The sequence below is a fragment of the Monodelphis domestica genome, chromosome 2 (assembly GCF_027887165.1).
Source record: "Monodelphis domestica isolate mMonDom1 chromosome 2, mMonDom1.pri, whole genome shotgun sequence".
Classification (NCBI taxonomy): domain Eukaryota; kingdom Metazoa; phylum Chordata; class Mammalia; order Didelphimorphia; family Didelphidae; genus Monodelphis; species Monodelphis domestica.
In genome coordinates this window covers 286,526,183-286,538,506 of record NC_077228.1, presented here as the reverse complement: position 1 = coordinate 286,538,506, position 12,324 = coordinate 286,526,183, and the positions used below count along the sequence as shown (strand labels likewise).

The 12,324-nt window shown below is 46.5% G+C and overlaps 1 protein-coding gene across 2 annotated transcripts; it reads left to right on the top strand.

Moving 5' to 3' along the window:
• The first annotated feature begins 5,105 nt into the window (after positions 1-5,105).
• Positions 5,106-12,089, top strand: CRIP3 (cysteine rich protein 3). 2 transcript variants are annotated; one of them, XM_001365195.4, is made up of 8 exons: positions 5,106-5,177; positions 6,018-6,112; positions 7,164-7,221; positions 7,456-7,605; positions 10,315-10,386; positions 10,560-10,654; positions 11,216-11,273; positions 11,547-12,089. In XM_001365195.4, exons 1-8 carry the CDS (start codon positions 5,135-5,137, stop codon positions 11,606-11,608), a joined length of 633 nt encoding a protein of 210 aa, XP_001365232.1. In that variant the 5' UTR covers positions 5,106-5,134; the 3' UTR covers positions 11,609-12,089. The 2 variants fall into 2 exon arrangements, with proteins under 2 accessions (XP_001365232.1, XP_007484021.1); XM_007483959.2 differs by lacking the exon at positions 7,456-7,605.
• The last annotated feature ends 235 nt before the right edge of the window (positions 12,090-12,324 follow it).

Genomic DNA, 12,324 nt, shown 5'->3' with positions numbered 1-12,324 from the left:
CTCCCTCTTAGAAATGTGATACTGTATGTACTTTTAGCTAGAAGGTATTTAGAGAATAAGATAGTTATATTTAAATGATCCATTGGGGAGATGGGTCTCCCAAAGGATCACAGGGCAGATTGTGTCAAGGAAGTTTATCCCCTTCCCCTCCTGAGGAGCTTTACCTGTCTATCAAACATTCCTGAGATAACACAGTTGCACCAGTTTTGCATCCCTCTACTTACTGTGCATCAATAAAGGTCAAGGTTTGAGGCTTCTGAGAGGGAGAATCGAGAGAGAATAGGGGGGACTGAGAAGAGAACAGAGCAGTCAATTGAGGGGGGAAGGAATGAGGAAGAGACTGGCAGGCTAGGCACCACGTGGTCAGGTTACTTAGGAATGTTTGTCTATCCTTTCCAATAAACTTTATAAAATATATATCTAGGTAGAAATATTTTTTAGTTCTTACAGATATTATGAAGATTCTGTTAGTAGGCTGCTTGGGTACAGGTCAGGAGATAAGACAATCATTATCTGGTTTCTATTTTTATTATTTTCTTTTTAATTAATAATTAATATTAATAGTTATATTAAATATGATGCATAATATAGAAACAAAAGTACCAATTAATAATTTATTTATTTAAAATAATTATTATTTCCAGTAATCTCAGTACTTCCCTTCTCTCCCCACACCATAGAAGGCATCATCTGACCAACAGATATGTATATAGAAATTGTCTTCCATGTTTCCATTTTTCAGTCCATTCTCTGGAGACAAATTGAAGTTATTCTTCTCTATTTGTTTCATTCTTCATTATCTCATGTGGTCCTTTCTAAGTAAAAAAAAATTAATTTGCTCATCTTTTCTTAACAGAATGGTAGTATTCCATTGCAATCATATACCACAATTTGCTCAGCTATTCCCCAATTGATGGGCATCTCTTCAGTTTCCAGTTAGAGCTGCTAGAAATATTTTGGATCATATGGGTTCTTTTTCTTTTTCCCTGATCTCCTTGGGAAATAGACCCAGACTGGGTCTAACTTTTTTTTTTTAACCCTTACCTTTTGTCTTAGATTAACATTGTGTGTTAGTTCCATGGGCAGAAGAGTGATAAAGATTAGGTGATTGAGAATTAAGTGACTTGTCCAGGGTCACACAGCTAGGGAGTGTCATAGGCCAAATTTGAATCCAGGACCTCCCATCTCTAAGCCTTGCTCTTAATCCACTGAGTCACCCAGCTGCCCTTCCTAATTTTAAAAATCATCTTTGCTCTATAGGTGCTAAACTTTTGTGTTGCAGGAATGAGTGTTTTCAGCCCTCTGAATTTTAGAATCCTGAATCAAAGCTCCAGTTACTTTGACCTAGTTGTGACCCTGAGGTCATGGTCAATGCCTTTCCAGCCAGATGAGATCTGCCAGAGGTTGTCCTCTGCTCCAGGACTTCAGGAACTCTAGGGTAGTTCCTGACCAAGGTGACACATTAGAAGAGAGCTCTAGAGGGACCTTTTTGAAATGGCATTTTTCCCCCCTAAACTAAAAAACTTTAGGGCTGTTACATTTTGAAAGTTGGGTGGATTCATGATCTTACAGGAGAGGGTACTCCCATCACCAATACAGAGAGATCTCAGTGTCTCTATGTCTTCTCATCCCATGGGATTCTTACCCTGATCCTTCCATAAATGTTTGTCGGAGCATTTCACTGGAAGTCTCCTCATGGTTTGTTTTTGTTTTTGTTTTAGGTAGGTAAGAAAACTGATGAGACTGATGTGTGTGTGTGGGGAGGAGAGACAGAGAGGCAGAAAGACAGAGATAGAGGGAGAGGGGGGAGAAAGAGAGAGGGGGGGAGAGAGAAAGACGGAGGGAGAGAGAAAGAGAGAGAGAGGAGTGTATATGTCATGTGTCTTGTGGTCTTTAATTGTTTTTGTGGATATTAGCACAGTACTCAGTCATTCCTGGTTCTCCCTATGCACTAGCTCATCTCCTTTTCCAATCCTAAGTGTCCTTGATGAATGTCTTTTGTGGCACTTCTTACATGCAAGTCATCATTGGTAATATAACAGTCTTCTTACACCCACCCTGAGTATTTCCATTGCCCTTTGGAGGCACCCACAAACTTGATTCTTCAGAGATTGTGGGTGTTCCATGATTCACAGCCAAATGTCGTTACCAGGAGAATACTGATATTGAAAAGATGGGCTGTCTTTCTCTTCAATTCCAGGTCCATTAAGGGAACTAGCTTGACAGACATTTTTGTTCAGCCATGTCTGACTCATCAAGTCCTCATTTGGGGTTTTCTTGACAAAGTCCCTAATGTGGTTTGCCATGTCCTTCTCCAGTCCATTTTACAGATGAGAAAACTGAGACAAACAGGACTAATTGACTTATCCAGGGTCACACAACTAAGAAGTGTCTGAGGCTCCAGGACCAGCACTCTATTGTGCCACCTAATAGCCCTCCTTAATGACAAACATTTAAGTACCTACTATGAATCTGTATCAGATTCCTTACTGTCTCATGGAGGAGGAAGGGAGAAGGGACAGAGAGAATTTGGAACTCAAAATAAAAAACAAACAGATGTTAAAAATTGTTTTTATATATAATTGAGGGTGATATTATTAATAGATTGAAACGATTATTAATATGAATAAATGTTACTGATGAAAAAACATCTACTATGGGCAAGGCATTGTACAATAGAGCTGCAACAAAAACAACGTATCCCCTACCTTCCCCACGATTCTGTTTCAGACCTTATTAATTGAGCAGTTTTCCAAGTATGGACCATGGCCCCTGGGAGTCCCAGAAACGCTTTAAGAGGCTCTAGGAAATAAAAAACGTTTTCAGAATAAAATACTAAGATGTTATTTTCCTATTAAAATGCTTTCAAATAAAATATTAATTAATTAATTATATTTAATTTTATATTACATATTTTATATATGAAACAGCAATTTATTTAAAGATAATTAAATACATTAAATTTAATTATATTATAATAATAAATTAATTTAAATTTAATTCTGATTTATTAATTAATTAAATTAATTTTCATTAATTAAATTAATTAAAATTTTTAAATAAATTAATTAGTTAAAATGAAAATACCAAGCTTTCCCCCCCCCCCCCCCCCCCCGTGCTTCAACTAAAATAACACATCACAACAGACTGAATGCAGAAACAGATAGGAGAGGGGCAGCTAGGTGGCTCAGTGGATTGAGAGCCAGATCTAGAGGCTGCAGGTCCTGGGTTTAAAACTGGCCTCAGATACTTTCTAGCTGTGTGGTCCTGGGCAAGTCACTTGATCCCCATTGCCTAGCCCTTACCACTCTTCTGCCTTAGAATATTGATTTTAAGATGGAAGATAAGGTTTAAAAAAAATAGAAGAAGCAGATAGGAGAGTCTTCTGTCCTTCTGTCATCTATTAAGCCAGGCATTAAAGACTTGTAAAAATATATAGAACAATGTTACTATTGCCACTATTTTTAAAAAATATAACAAATAAAAATAAATATCATATTTTATGTTGATATAATTTACATTTTAATATAATACTTTTATTAATATAGACTTTTTTAGATTTATTTAGATTTATTTCTATATTATATTCTATTTTATATTTATATATGTTATATATAATAAATAGAGATGAAAAATAAATAAATGAGTGAATGAATGAATAAATAATAAAATAAATTCCTAAAAATATTATTTATGTTGACATGTAATGGGTTTCTTGCTGTTTTTATTTTAATTTTTTTTCTTTTAAACCCTTACTGTTGGTCCCTAGGCAGAAAAGTGGTGAGGGCTAGATAATGGGAGTTAAGGGACTTGGCCAGGGTCACACAGCTAGAAAGTATCTGGGGTCACATTTGAACCCAGGACCTCCTGTCTCTAGACCTGACTCTCAATCCACTGAGCCACCCAGCTGCCCCATTTTTTTGCTGTTTTTAAATTAATTGATAAATAAATAAAATGTTATCAGTTTTCATTTCTAATAGAGTAATTATTGCTAGACATAACCCACATAAAGAAAAGCCTTTTGAAGTCTTTAATAATTTTTAAGAATATAAAAGGGAGCAGCTAGGTAGTACAGTGGATAGAATGCCAGGCCTGGAGCCAGGAGGAATTAGGTTCAAATCTGGCCTCAGACACATCCTAGCTGTGTGACCCTGGGTAAGTCACTTAACTCCAATTGTGTAGCTCTTGCTGTTCTTCTGTCTTAGAATTGACACTAATACAGAAGGTAAGGGTTAAAAAAAAAAAAGAAGATACATTTGAGACCAAAAGTTGGGAAATTGTCTGAAGTTGTGTAAGGAATTCTCAGTAAGGAAATCCCGCTACCAAAAAAGATGTGCAAGTGATAGTATTAGAGGTTAAGAGACTTGCTCAGAGTCCCTCAGCAAGTATGTGTCAATATCAGGTACTTGAACCCAGGTCTTGCTGACTCAGAGTTCAGATTTCCATCTACTAATAACAATAATAATAGCTATCCTTTAAATAGTGCTTATCTTGTGCCTGGCACTTTACAATTATCCCATTTGACTCTCACAACAATCCTGGACAGTCGGTGGTATTATTATCCCCATTTTACAGATGGGGAAACTGAGGCAAACAGGTGTTAAGTGATTTGTCCAGGTTCATACAGCTACACAACGTCTGAAGTCACATTTGAACTCTGGCTTTCCTGTTTTACTGGTATCGCAGATATTTCTTCCCCGACATCCCCCCCACCCCAATATTCCAGGCAGATGTTCTGGTTTTTCATCCTGATAGCCTAGCTTCCTCCCAAGAACAGGGTCCACACCCTCACACGAATGAACCATCCCTCAGCCTACCTAGATGGGAGCACTACGCTGGTGCCCCACTGCCCGGGAATGAAGCATTGACAGAACTCTCTCATCATCACTTGGTGTCACCCCCACCCCACCTCTCCTACCCCCCAAAATGCCACATTCCCGCCACACGACACGGAAGATGCCCAGAGTCCCCAAGCAGAGCCAAACAGCCAATCGCAACTAAGATAGAGCAGTCGGCGCCCAATGAGGCTCGGGAGTATGACAGTGGGCGGGGAGGAAAGGGAGACCCAGCGGGCTTAAGTCACCCGTGCCAGCAGCTCCAGAACCCAGAGCGACTCTGGAGCTTGGAGGGAGCCATGAGCTGGACCTGCCCCCGCTGCCAGCAGCCCGTGTTCTTCGGTGGGGACAGGGGAATCTGAGGGACACCCGCGGGTGGGGGGATTTGGGGGAGACACTGGGAACAAAGTTTTAAGTAGTTGAGAAAGTTTGAGGGGGACTGGGGGCGAGTTCGGGGGAGTGCTTGGAACGGAGAGAATTTGGGGGGGGGACTGTGGGAGGAGAATTGGAGGGAGATGCCCAAGGGTGCAGAGACGCTGAGGAAGACCTTAGTAACAAAGTTTGAGGGAAGACTGGGAGCAAAAGTTGGGAGAAGAGCCTGGGAGCTAAGTTTGGGGAAGACCAGGAGTTAGAAGGCACCTAGGAGAGACTGGTGGGCGCTGGGAGAGACTATTTAAGGAGGGAATTGGGGGAAGTAATTTGGGATGGGACAGATTCTGGGAGGTCTAAGGGCATCCGAGGTGGTGAGAAAGGACGGGAGGTCCCAGGATTTCTACCCCTTTACTGTTCTGAGTGATATCCCTGGAGGGCTGGGGAGGTGCTGGAGGAGGGGATCTGTCCCCATTTCCCAGAGTAGATTGACAGGAATCGGGCTGGCACCCCTGGAGGTCCTTTCTGCTTCTTCTTGGGTGAATTGGTTCCAAGATTGGGTCTCAGGAGCTGGCAAAGTGCAAAAGATTGGACCCACTGTGAGGGCGAGGATTTGGGCAGAGCAGGGGAATGAGGAATGGGCGCTGCTAAGGCCCCAAGACTCCCCAAGGGTCGAGGGAGAGAGAGCGGGCTATGGAGAACATTCTCTTCTGCCCCACCCATCTATCTCCCTCCTTCCCCATCCCAAAGTCCCTGAGGGCTGAGTGCAAACAGATCCTGAGCCTCCACTGTCCACTCTGTTCCTTCACGCAGCTGAAAAGGTGAGCTCCCTGGGTCAGAACTGGCATCGATTCTGCCTGAAATGTGAGCGCTGCCACAATGTCCTGGCTGCGGGTGGACACGCCGAGGTGAGGCCCCTATTGGGAGAGAAGACGGAAGGGGGGGGGGGGCAGGGGAGGAGCGGGAAGCTGGTGTGACCCAAATGGTTGGAGAGGTAAGCATAAGGGGTGGCCAGATTATCACCCCCAATGCCCTTCTTGGCTCTCCTCTCTCGGTCTGGATCTTATCTCCGGTATCTGACTGCCCTTTGTTAGCTCCCTCCCTCATCCCTAAATCAGTCTCTCCCTGGGGCACCTAGAGAATAGAACCCTGGGGCTGGAGTCAGGAAGATCTAAAGTCAAATCTGGCCTCAGGCACACAGTAGCTGTGTGACCCTGAGCAAGTTACTTGATTGCTCTTTGCCTCAGTTTTCTTTTCTGTAAAATGGGAATAATAAAAGAATCTACCTCACACGGTTGTGAGAATCAATGAGATAATGATAGAAAAGCCCAATATCTGGCACATGGAAAGTACTATGTAGATGTTAGCCTTTATCTGGCATTTCCCCTGTACCTTCAATGCAGTTCTAGCTTTTGTAGCCCCAAAGAGCCTTTCAATCAGCCTCTCACCTGCTTAGCACCAACCTGACATCAGGAGACTCCTCCATTTAATTTGAAATCCCTGGTTCAGGAATTGCCTTAGGAGGGTGAGGGGAGGTTAAATGTCTTCTGGCCCTTGAAGTTCTCCTTCAGCAGTTGCCCAGTGCCCTGCTAGCTCTGGGTGAGCCCCCAAGTGGTGCCTGCCCAGGCTAGTCCTATCTGGGAGGAGACAGGCTCCCTTTCCTTTTCCCCTGATGGTAGGATCCAGGCCAGAGTGCAAGGAATAGGGGTACTGACTTCTTCCAATTATAAATCACAACACTCTTTGGTATTATGGGAGAATAAGTGCTCCCTGACTCCCTGGACAGCTTTCAGTTCTGGAGGTGGAGGGTCCAGAGGGGATTCGGGCTTTAGGACCCTAGACTAGAGTGGATTGTGACTTCCCCTCAGCTGGAAAATAAGGGGCATTGGGGTGGGGATGGGGTGGAGGTCTCATGGATTCTTCTGCTTTTCCCAACTCTTGCTTTCTCCCTGAATTCAGCATAATGGAAAGCCATATTGTCACAAACCATGTTATGCAGTTCTTTTTGGACCCCTGGGTAAGTTCCTATCCCCACAAGGGATGGATGGAGGGAGGGAGAGCAGTAGAGTGGCTCATCCTGACCTGGAAAGGGGAAATAAATGAGATGGCCTTGAGAAATGGAGCCACTGGGGGATTGGGGGAAAGGAACAGCTCCCATGAAGGATGCTGGGTAGGGAGCATCCCCAGAGACAGGCTTGGACACCCTCATTCTTCTCCCCACTCTTTTCCTCCTCTCTCTCCTGGGTTGCAGGGATCAAAGCTGGTGGGGTGGGCTCCTACATGGAAGATCTTCCCCATCCTCCAACTGTGACCCCCATCACCACCATGCCCTTGACTGCTGGCAGCTTCAGTCCACCCAGGAGCCGGACAGGCCCCCCTCAGGCCAAGAGGTCAAGGAGGAGTAAGTGCCCTTTTGGAGTAAGTGGAGTATATAGCATCAGAAAACCATGCCCCTAACTCAGCTTCTTGGCCCTTCTGGGATGGCAGGGAGCTCAGAACCACTGCGAAAGGTTTTCCACTCCGGTGTCCTCAACCTACCCTCATCTCTGGGCCCAGAAGTAATAGCAATAATTATGCCACCTCCTTATATATTTTCCAAAGCACTTTTCGAGACCCGATTCGGGGCCTCCCCTCCCACTCATATTGGGCCAGTGGTCTTGGGCCAATCTTCCTGGGCTCTGGGCAACTCTTAAAGACCAGTGGTGTCAAATTCAAATAGAAGCAAGATCCTTGTATCTCCTCTACTGATTTAGGAAACCACAGACTAACATTATGTTTGCTGTATTACATTTTAATTTTTGTTAAACATTGCTCCATGGCATTTTTTTAAGCCCCTACCTTTTGCCTTAGAATCAATACTATATATTAGTTCTAAGGCAAAAGAGTGGCAAGGGCTAGGCAATGGGGATTAAGTGACTTTCCCAGGGTCACACAGCTAGGAAGTGTCTGGATGACTTTTTTTGAAACCCTTACCTTGTCTTGGAATCAATACTGGGTATTGGTTCCAAGGTAGAAGAGTGGTAAGGGCTAGGCAATGGGGGTTAAGTGGCTTGCCCAGGACCTCCCCACTCCAGGCCTGGCACTCTATTCACTGTGCCACCCAGCTGCCCTAGAAATAGTACATTTTGACGTAACCCTACTTTCCCCTCCTTAGCCTCCCTCCCCCAGTTTCCCTATTTCTTCTGCTCACTCAGGTTCATAGTCCTGGAGTTGTGTTTGACTTTTTCCTGTCCTTTCCTGGCCCATGGGCCATTAGTCATCAACTCTTCCTGACTCCATCTCCAAAGCATCTGTCCAATTCATCCTCTTCTCTCCACTCTAATTCGGGTCCCTTGCCTCTATTGTAAAAGCCTCCTCACCAGACCCAGCCTGTCGCTATTCTTCTTGCTCTTCCGACACCCTACCCATTGCAGAACTGCCAAAACGATCTCCCAGAGAGACAGTGCTGAGGGGTCCGGTTCCTGCCCAGAAGCTTTCTGGGGCTCCCCATTGCCCCTGCTTTTCTCCTGAAGACACAAAGTCTCCAGCAGTCCCCAGTCCCCACCCTCAGAGTGGTGACCTCCCTTTCCTGCCTTTCCCTTTGTTTATTCTGTGTTCCAGTTGAGGGATGAGGGCCCCAGTGGAGGGCATAATAGGTCCCAGAAAGGGGAGAACAGGGCCTTCTGAGACATGCTTGGAAGCCTTCCCGCTTTTGCCTCTTGTTTGTTTTTCTCTGTGCAACATATACCGATTAATCGCCTACTATGTGTGGTACCCTGTAGGAGGCAGTGGGAAGATCCAAATGAGCACACAGCCGAGAGAATTGGAAACCTAGATCTGAATTATGGATCTGCTCTTTAGTATTTAAGTTTTTTTTTTTAAACTCTTGCTTTCTGTCTGAGTAACAATTCTAAGACAGTAGGGCAAGGGTGAGGCAAATGGGATTAAGTGACATGCCCAGGGTCACTTAGCAAGGAAGTGCTTGAGGCCAGATTTGAACCCAGGTCCTCCCAACTCCAAGCCTGGTACTCTCTGTGCCATGTGCCACAGAGTTGTCCCAGCTTCTTAGTTATTGTGTGACTTTGGACAGGTCATTTCCCTTTGCAGGGACTCAGTTTCTTCATCTATAAAACGGAGTGATGGACTCGTTCATCTCTAAGCTCCTGCAAAGCCATCCATCTTAGGAGCCTCTGTAATGTTTTCTGGTGGGGCAGCTAGGCGGTACAGTGGATAGAACACTGGACCTGGAGTCAGGAAGACTCATTTTCCTGAGTTCAAATCAGAGATTTACTAGTGGTGTGACCCTGGGAAAGTCACTTCATCCTGTTTGCCTCAGTTTGCTTATCTGTAAAATGAGCTGGAGAAGGAAACAGAAAACCACTCCAGTGTCTTTGCCAAGAAAACCCCAACGGAGGTCGCAGAGAGTCAGACATTGATTGAAATGACTAAACAACAAAACGTTTGTTGAGTTGAATAAGGAAACGGAGGTTTAGGGGTGGTCAAACTGGACTTGACCAAAGACACACAGCTATTCAGTGACAAGGCTGGGATTAAAACCCAGGTCACTGGGTCCGGTGCTGTGGAAAGATGGCAACAGTGATTTTTGCCTTTTAACGTCTCCTTGCCTCTAGCTGGAGGTTTGGGGTGGCAATATGTGCGCACAACCCAGCCTTTGTGTCCCCTCTGCCTCCTCCCCCTGCCATTCCTCCCCAGCCCAAATAAGCACTGACACACACTCCCCAACACCCGACACCGCCTGCCCTGGGCCTCAGCTCCGATGTCCAGATCGGGTTTCCCAGGGATTGAGTTGCTGCTGATTGGGGCCAGGCGGGCGGGCAAGAGGGGGTTGGCACCTTGGCATCAAGGAGGAGGATTGACCAGGGCCCCTGATGGCATAGGGAGGGTGGCAAGAACTGCTGAACCTGGGTAAGGGGATAATATGGAGATGTCGGGTGGGCAGGAAGATGGGCAATGGGGTAAGACACTTTGTGAGTGAGTTGGACCCCTACTTTCCACCCCTTAAATTTGAGCTCTTATGAAGGGAGCTCCAGCCCTTCTAGTGATGAAGAGAAAGGGCTCTGGGCAGCTTTCTCCCAACCCCAAACCCAGCCAAAGTCTCTTGTCTCCTCAGGCCCAACACAGGTGAAGACATATGCTGGTGAGACATCCTTGTGTCCTGGCTGTGGGAACCCCGTTTACTTTGGTGAGTTGGGGGTTCAGATCTGGGCCACTGGGATGAGCAGGAATGTGGGTGGGAGAGCCTGGATGAGAGTGGTAGAGGGGATCAGAGCCCTCCTGCTCAAACAGAGCCCCAGGTGGCACCGGGGAAGCCCCCCCCAGCCATCCTCTGGGTACCATGACCTCTCTTTCTGCTAGCTGAAAAGGTGATGTCCCTGGGCAGGAACTGGCATCGGCCCTGTCTCCGATGCCAGCGCTGCCGAAAAACCCTGACAGCAGGGAGCCACGCAGAGGTAAGCCAGGGGATAAATGCAGTTGGGAAAGTAGGAGCCCAGGGAAGATTGGGAGCCAGAAGCAGGCAAAGTTGGGGGAGGGATCACAGAGTTCTCCTAGAATCCCAGAGCCACAGGGCATGAGAGATGAATTTTCTAGTCCTTCTCCTTCATCTCACATCACATATGGGGAAACAGGCTCAGAAAAAAGTAAATTATTTGACCAAAGCTGTAGGTAGTCTCTGGAGGGGAAAGAAGGAAGAGCGGGAGCACTGGGTAGGGGAGACTCAGGAAGCTGGAGGGAGCCCTGGAAGAGAGGTGGAGGCAGGGGCATCTGGGTGGCTCAGTGGATAGAGAGTCAGACCTAGAGAAGGGAGGCCCTGGGTTCCAATCTGGCCTCAAGCACTTCCTAGCTATGTGACCCTGGGCAAGTCACTTAACTCCAGTTGCCTAGCCCTTACCACTCTTTTGCCTTAGAATTGATACTAAGAAGGTAAGAGCTATTTAAGAGCAAAAGAAAGGTGGAGGTGGGGCAGAAGAACTCAAGGGTAGAACTAAACCAAGTTACCGCTGTGTCCTCAGCATGATGGTTTCCCGTACTGCCACATCCCTTGCTACGGATACCTGTTTGGGCCCAAAGGTGGGAGCCCCCACCCCAGCAATACCCAAGCTGATACGCATTTCACTGCATAGCTTTTGCATGATTTACATGTAGTTCCCTAGTATGTTAAAAGCCTTCTCCTTCCCCCTAGCCCCCCACCCCTCTCCCTTCTACACTGGCCTCTCTTCCCTTCTCTCCTGCTGTCTTCCAGTCCCCCTCCCTCTCACAATTGCCTCTCTTCCCTCCTTCCCTAGTGTCCCTCCTCCCCCCGCCCCCCACCTCCTTTGGTGACTCTGTCCTTCCCCCATCCAGGTGTGAACATTGGTGACGTGGGCTGCTACATCTATGACTCTTTAGAGCTGAAATCGGACTGAGAAGCTAACAGAGGAATCCTTTTCCCTGTCCTGGGTCCTGTCCAGACCCTCCCTATCCCCCAAGTTGAACAAGAAGGGCAGCAATTTCCATCCTTTCAAGCCAGACTGGGCTGCGTGTTCCAAGTAGCCTCCAGGCTTCATCCCCCATTCCCCACCCTGGCTGGTGGTTTATGCTTAGTTCCACACCGCCTGCCGAGCATCTGATGCTGGAGGGGTGGAGGGTGGCAATACAGGACGAAGGAGAGGATGCTCTTTCTCTTCCTCTAAAACTCAGCAGGTTCCTCAGACATTGGCTTCAAACAGACCCAAGTTCATGAGGAAGAACTGGGGGGAGAAGAATCATGCAGGGACTGCCCTGGTGGCAGTGCCATGCCCTCCCTCCACTGACGTCAAGGAGTGGCCACCTTCTTTGTCTGTGGGTACCCGTGTACTTCCAACCACCCCCCTTTGAAGTTCACCCAATAAACGTGTTTGTTCCTTTGGTCTCAGCTCCCCTTCTTTTGGCATTAGTCCTGGGCATCTGGGGCACAGGGTGAGGCATCACAGGGGAGAACTGACTGGGGGAGGTAGATAGGAAGAAGCCTGCCAGCTCCCCTCCCCTCTCATGATGCCAGGGAGAGAGTGTGAGTCAGTCACATTGGTCCAGTACAGGAGAGTCCCAGATACAACACCCCCATGGGTATTGACCCATGAAGAGAAGAGAGACCTTTCTGGGG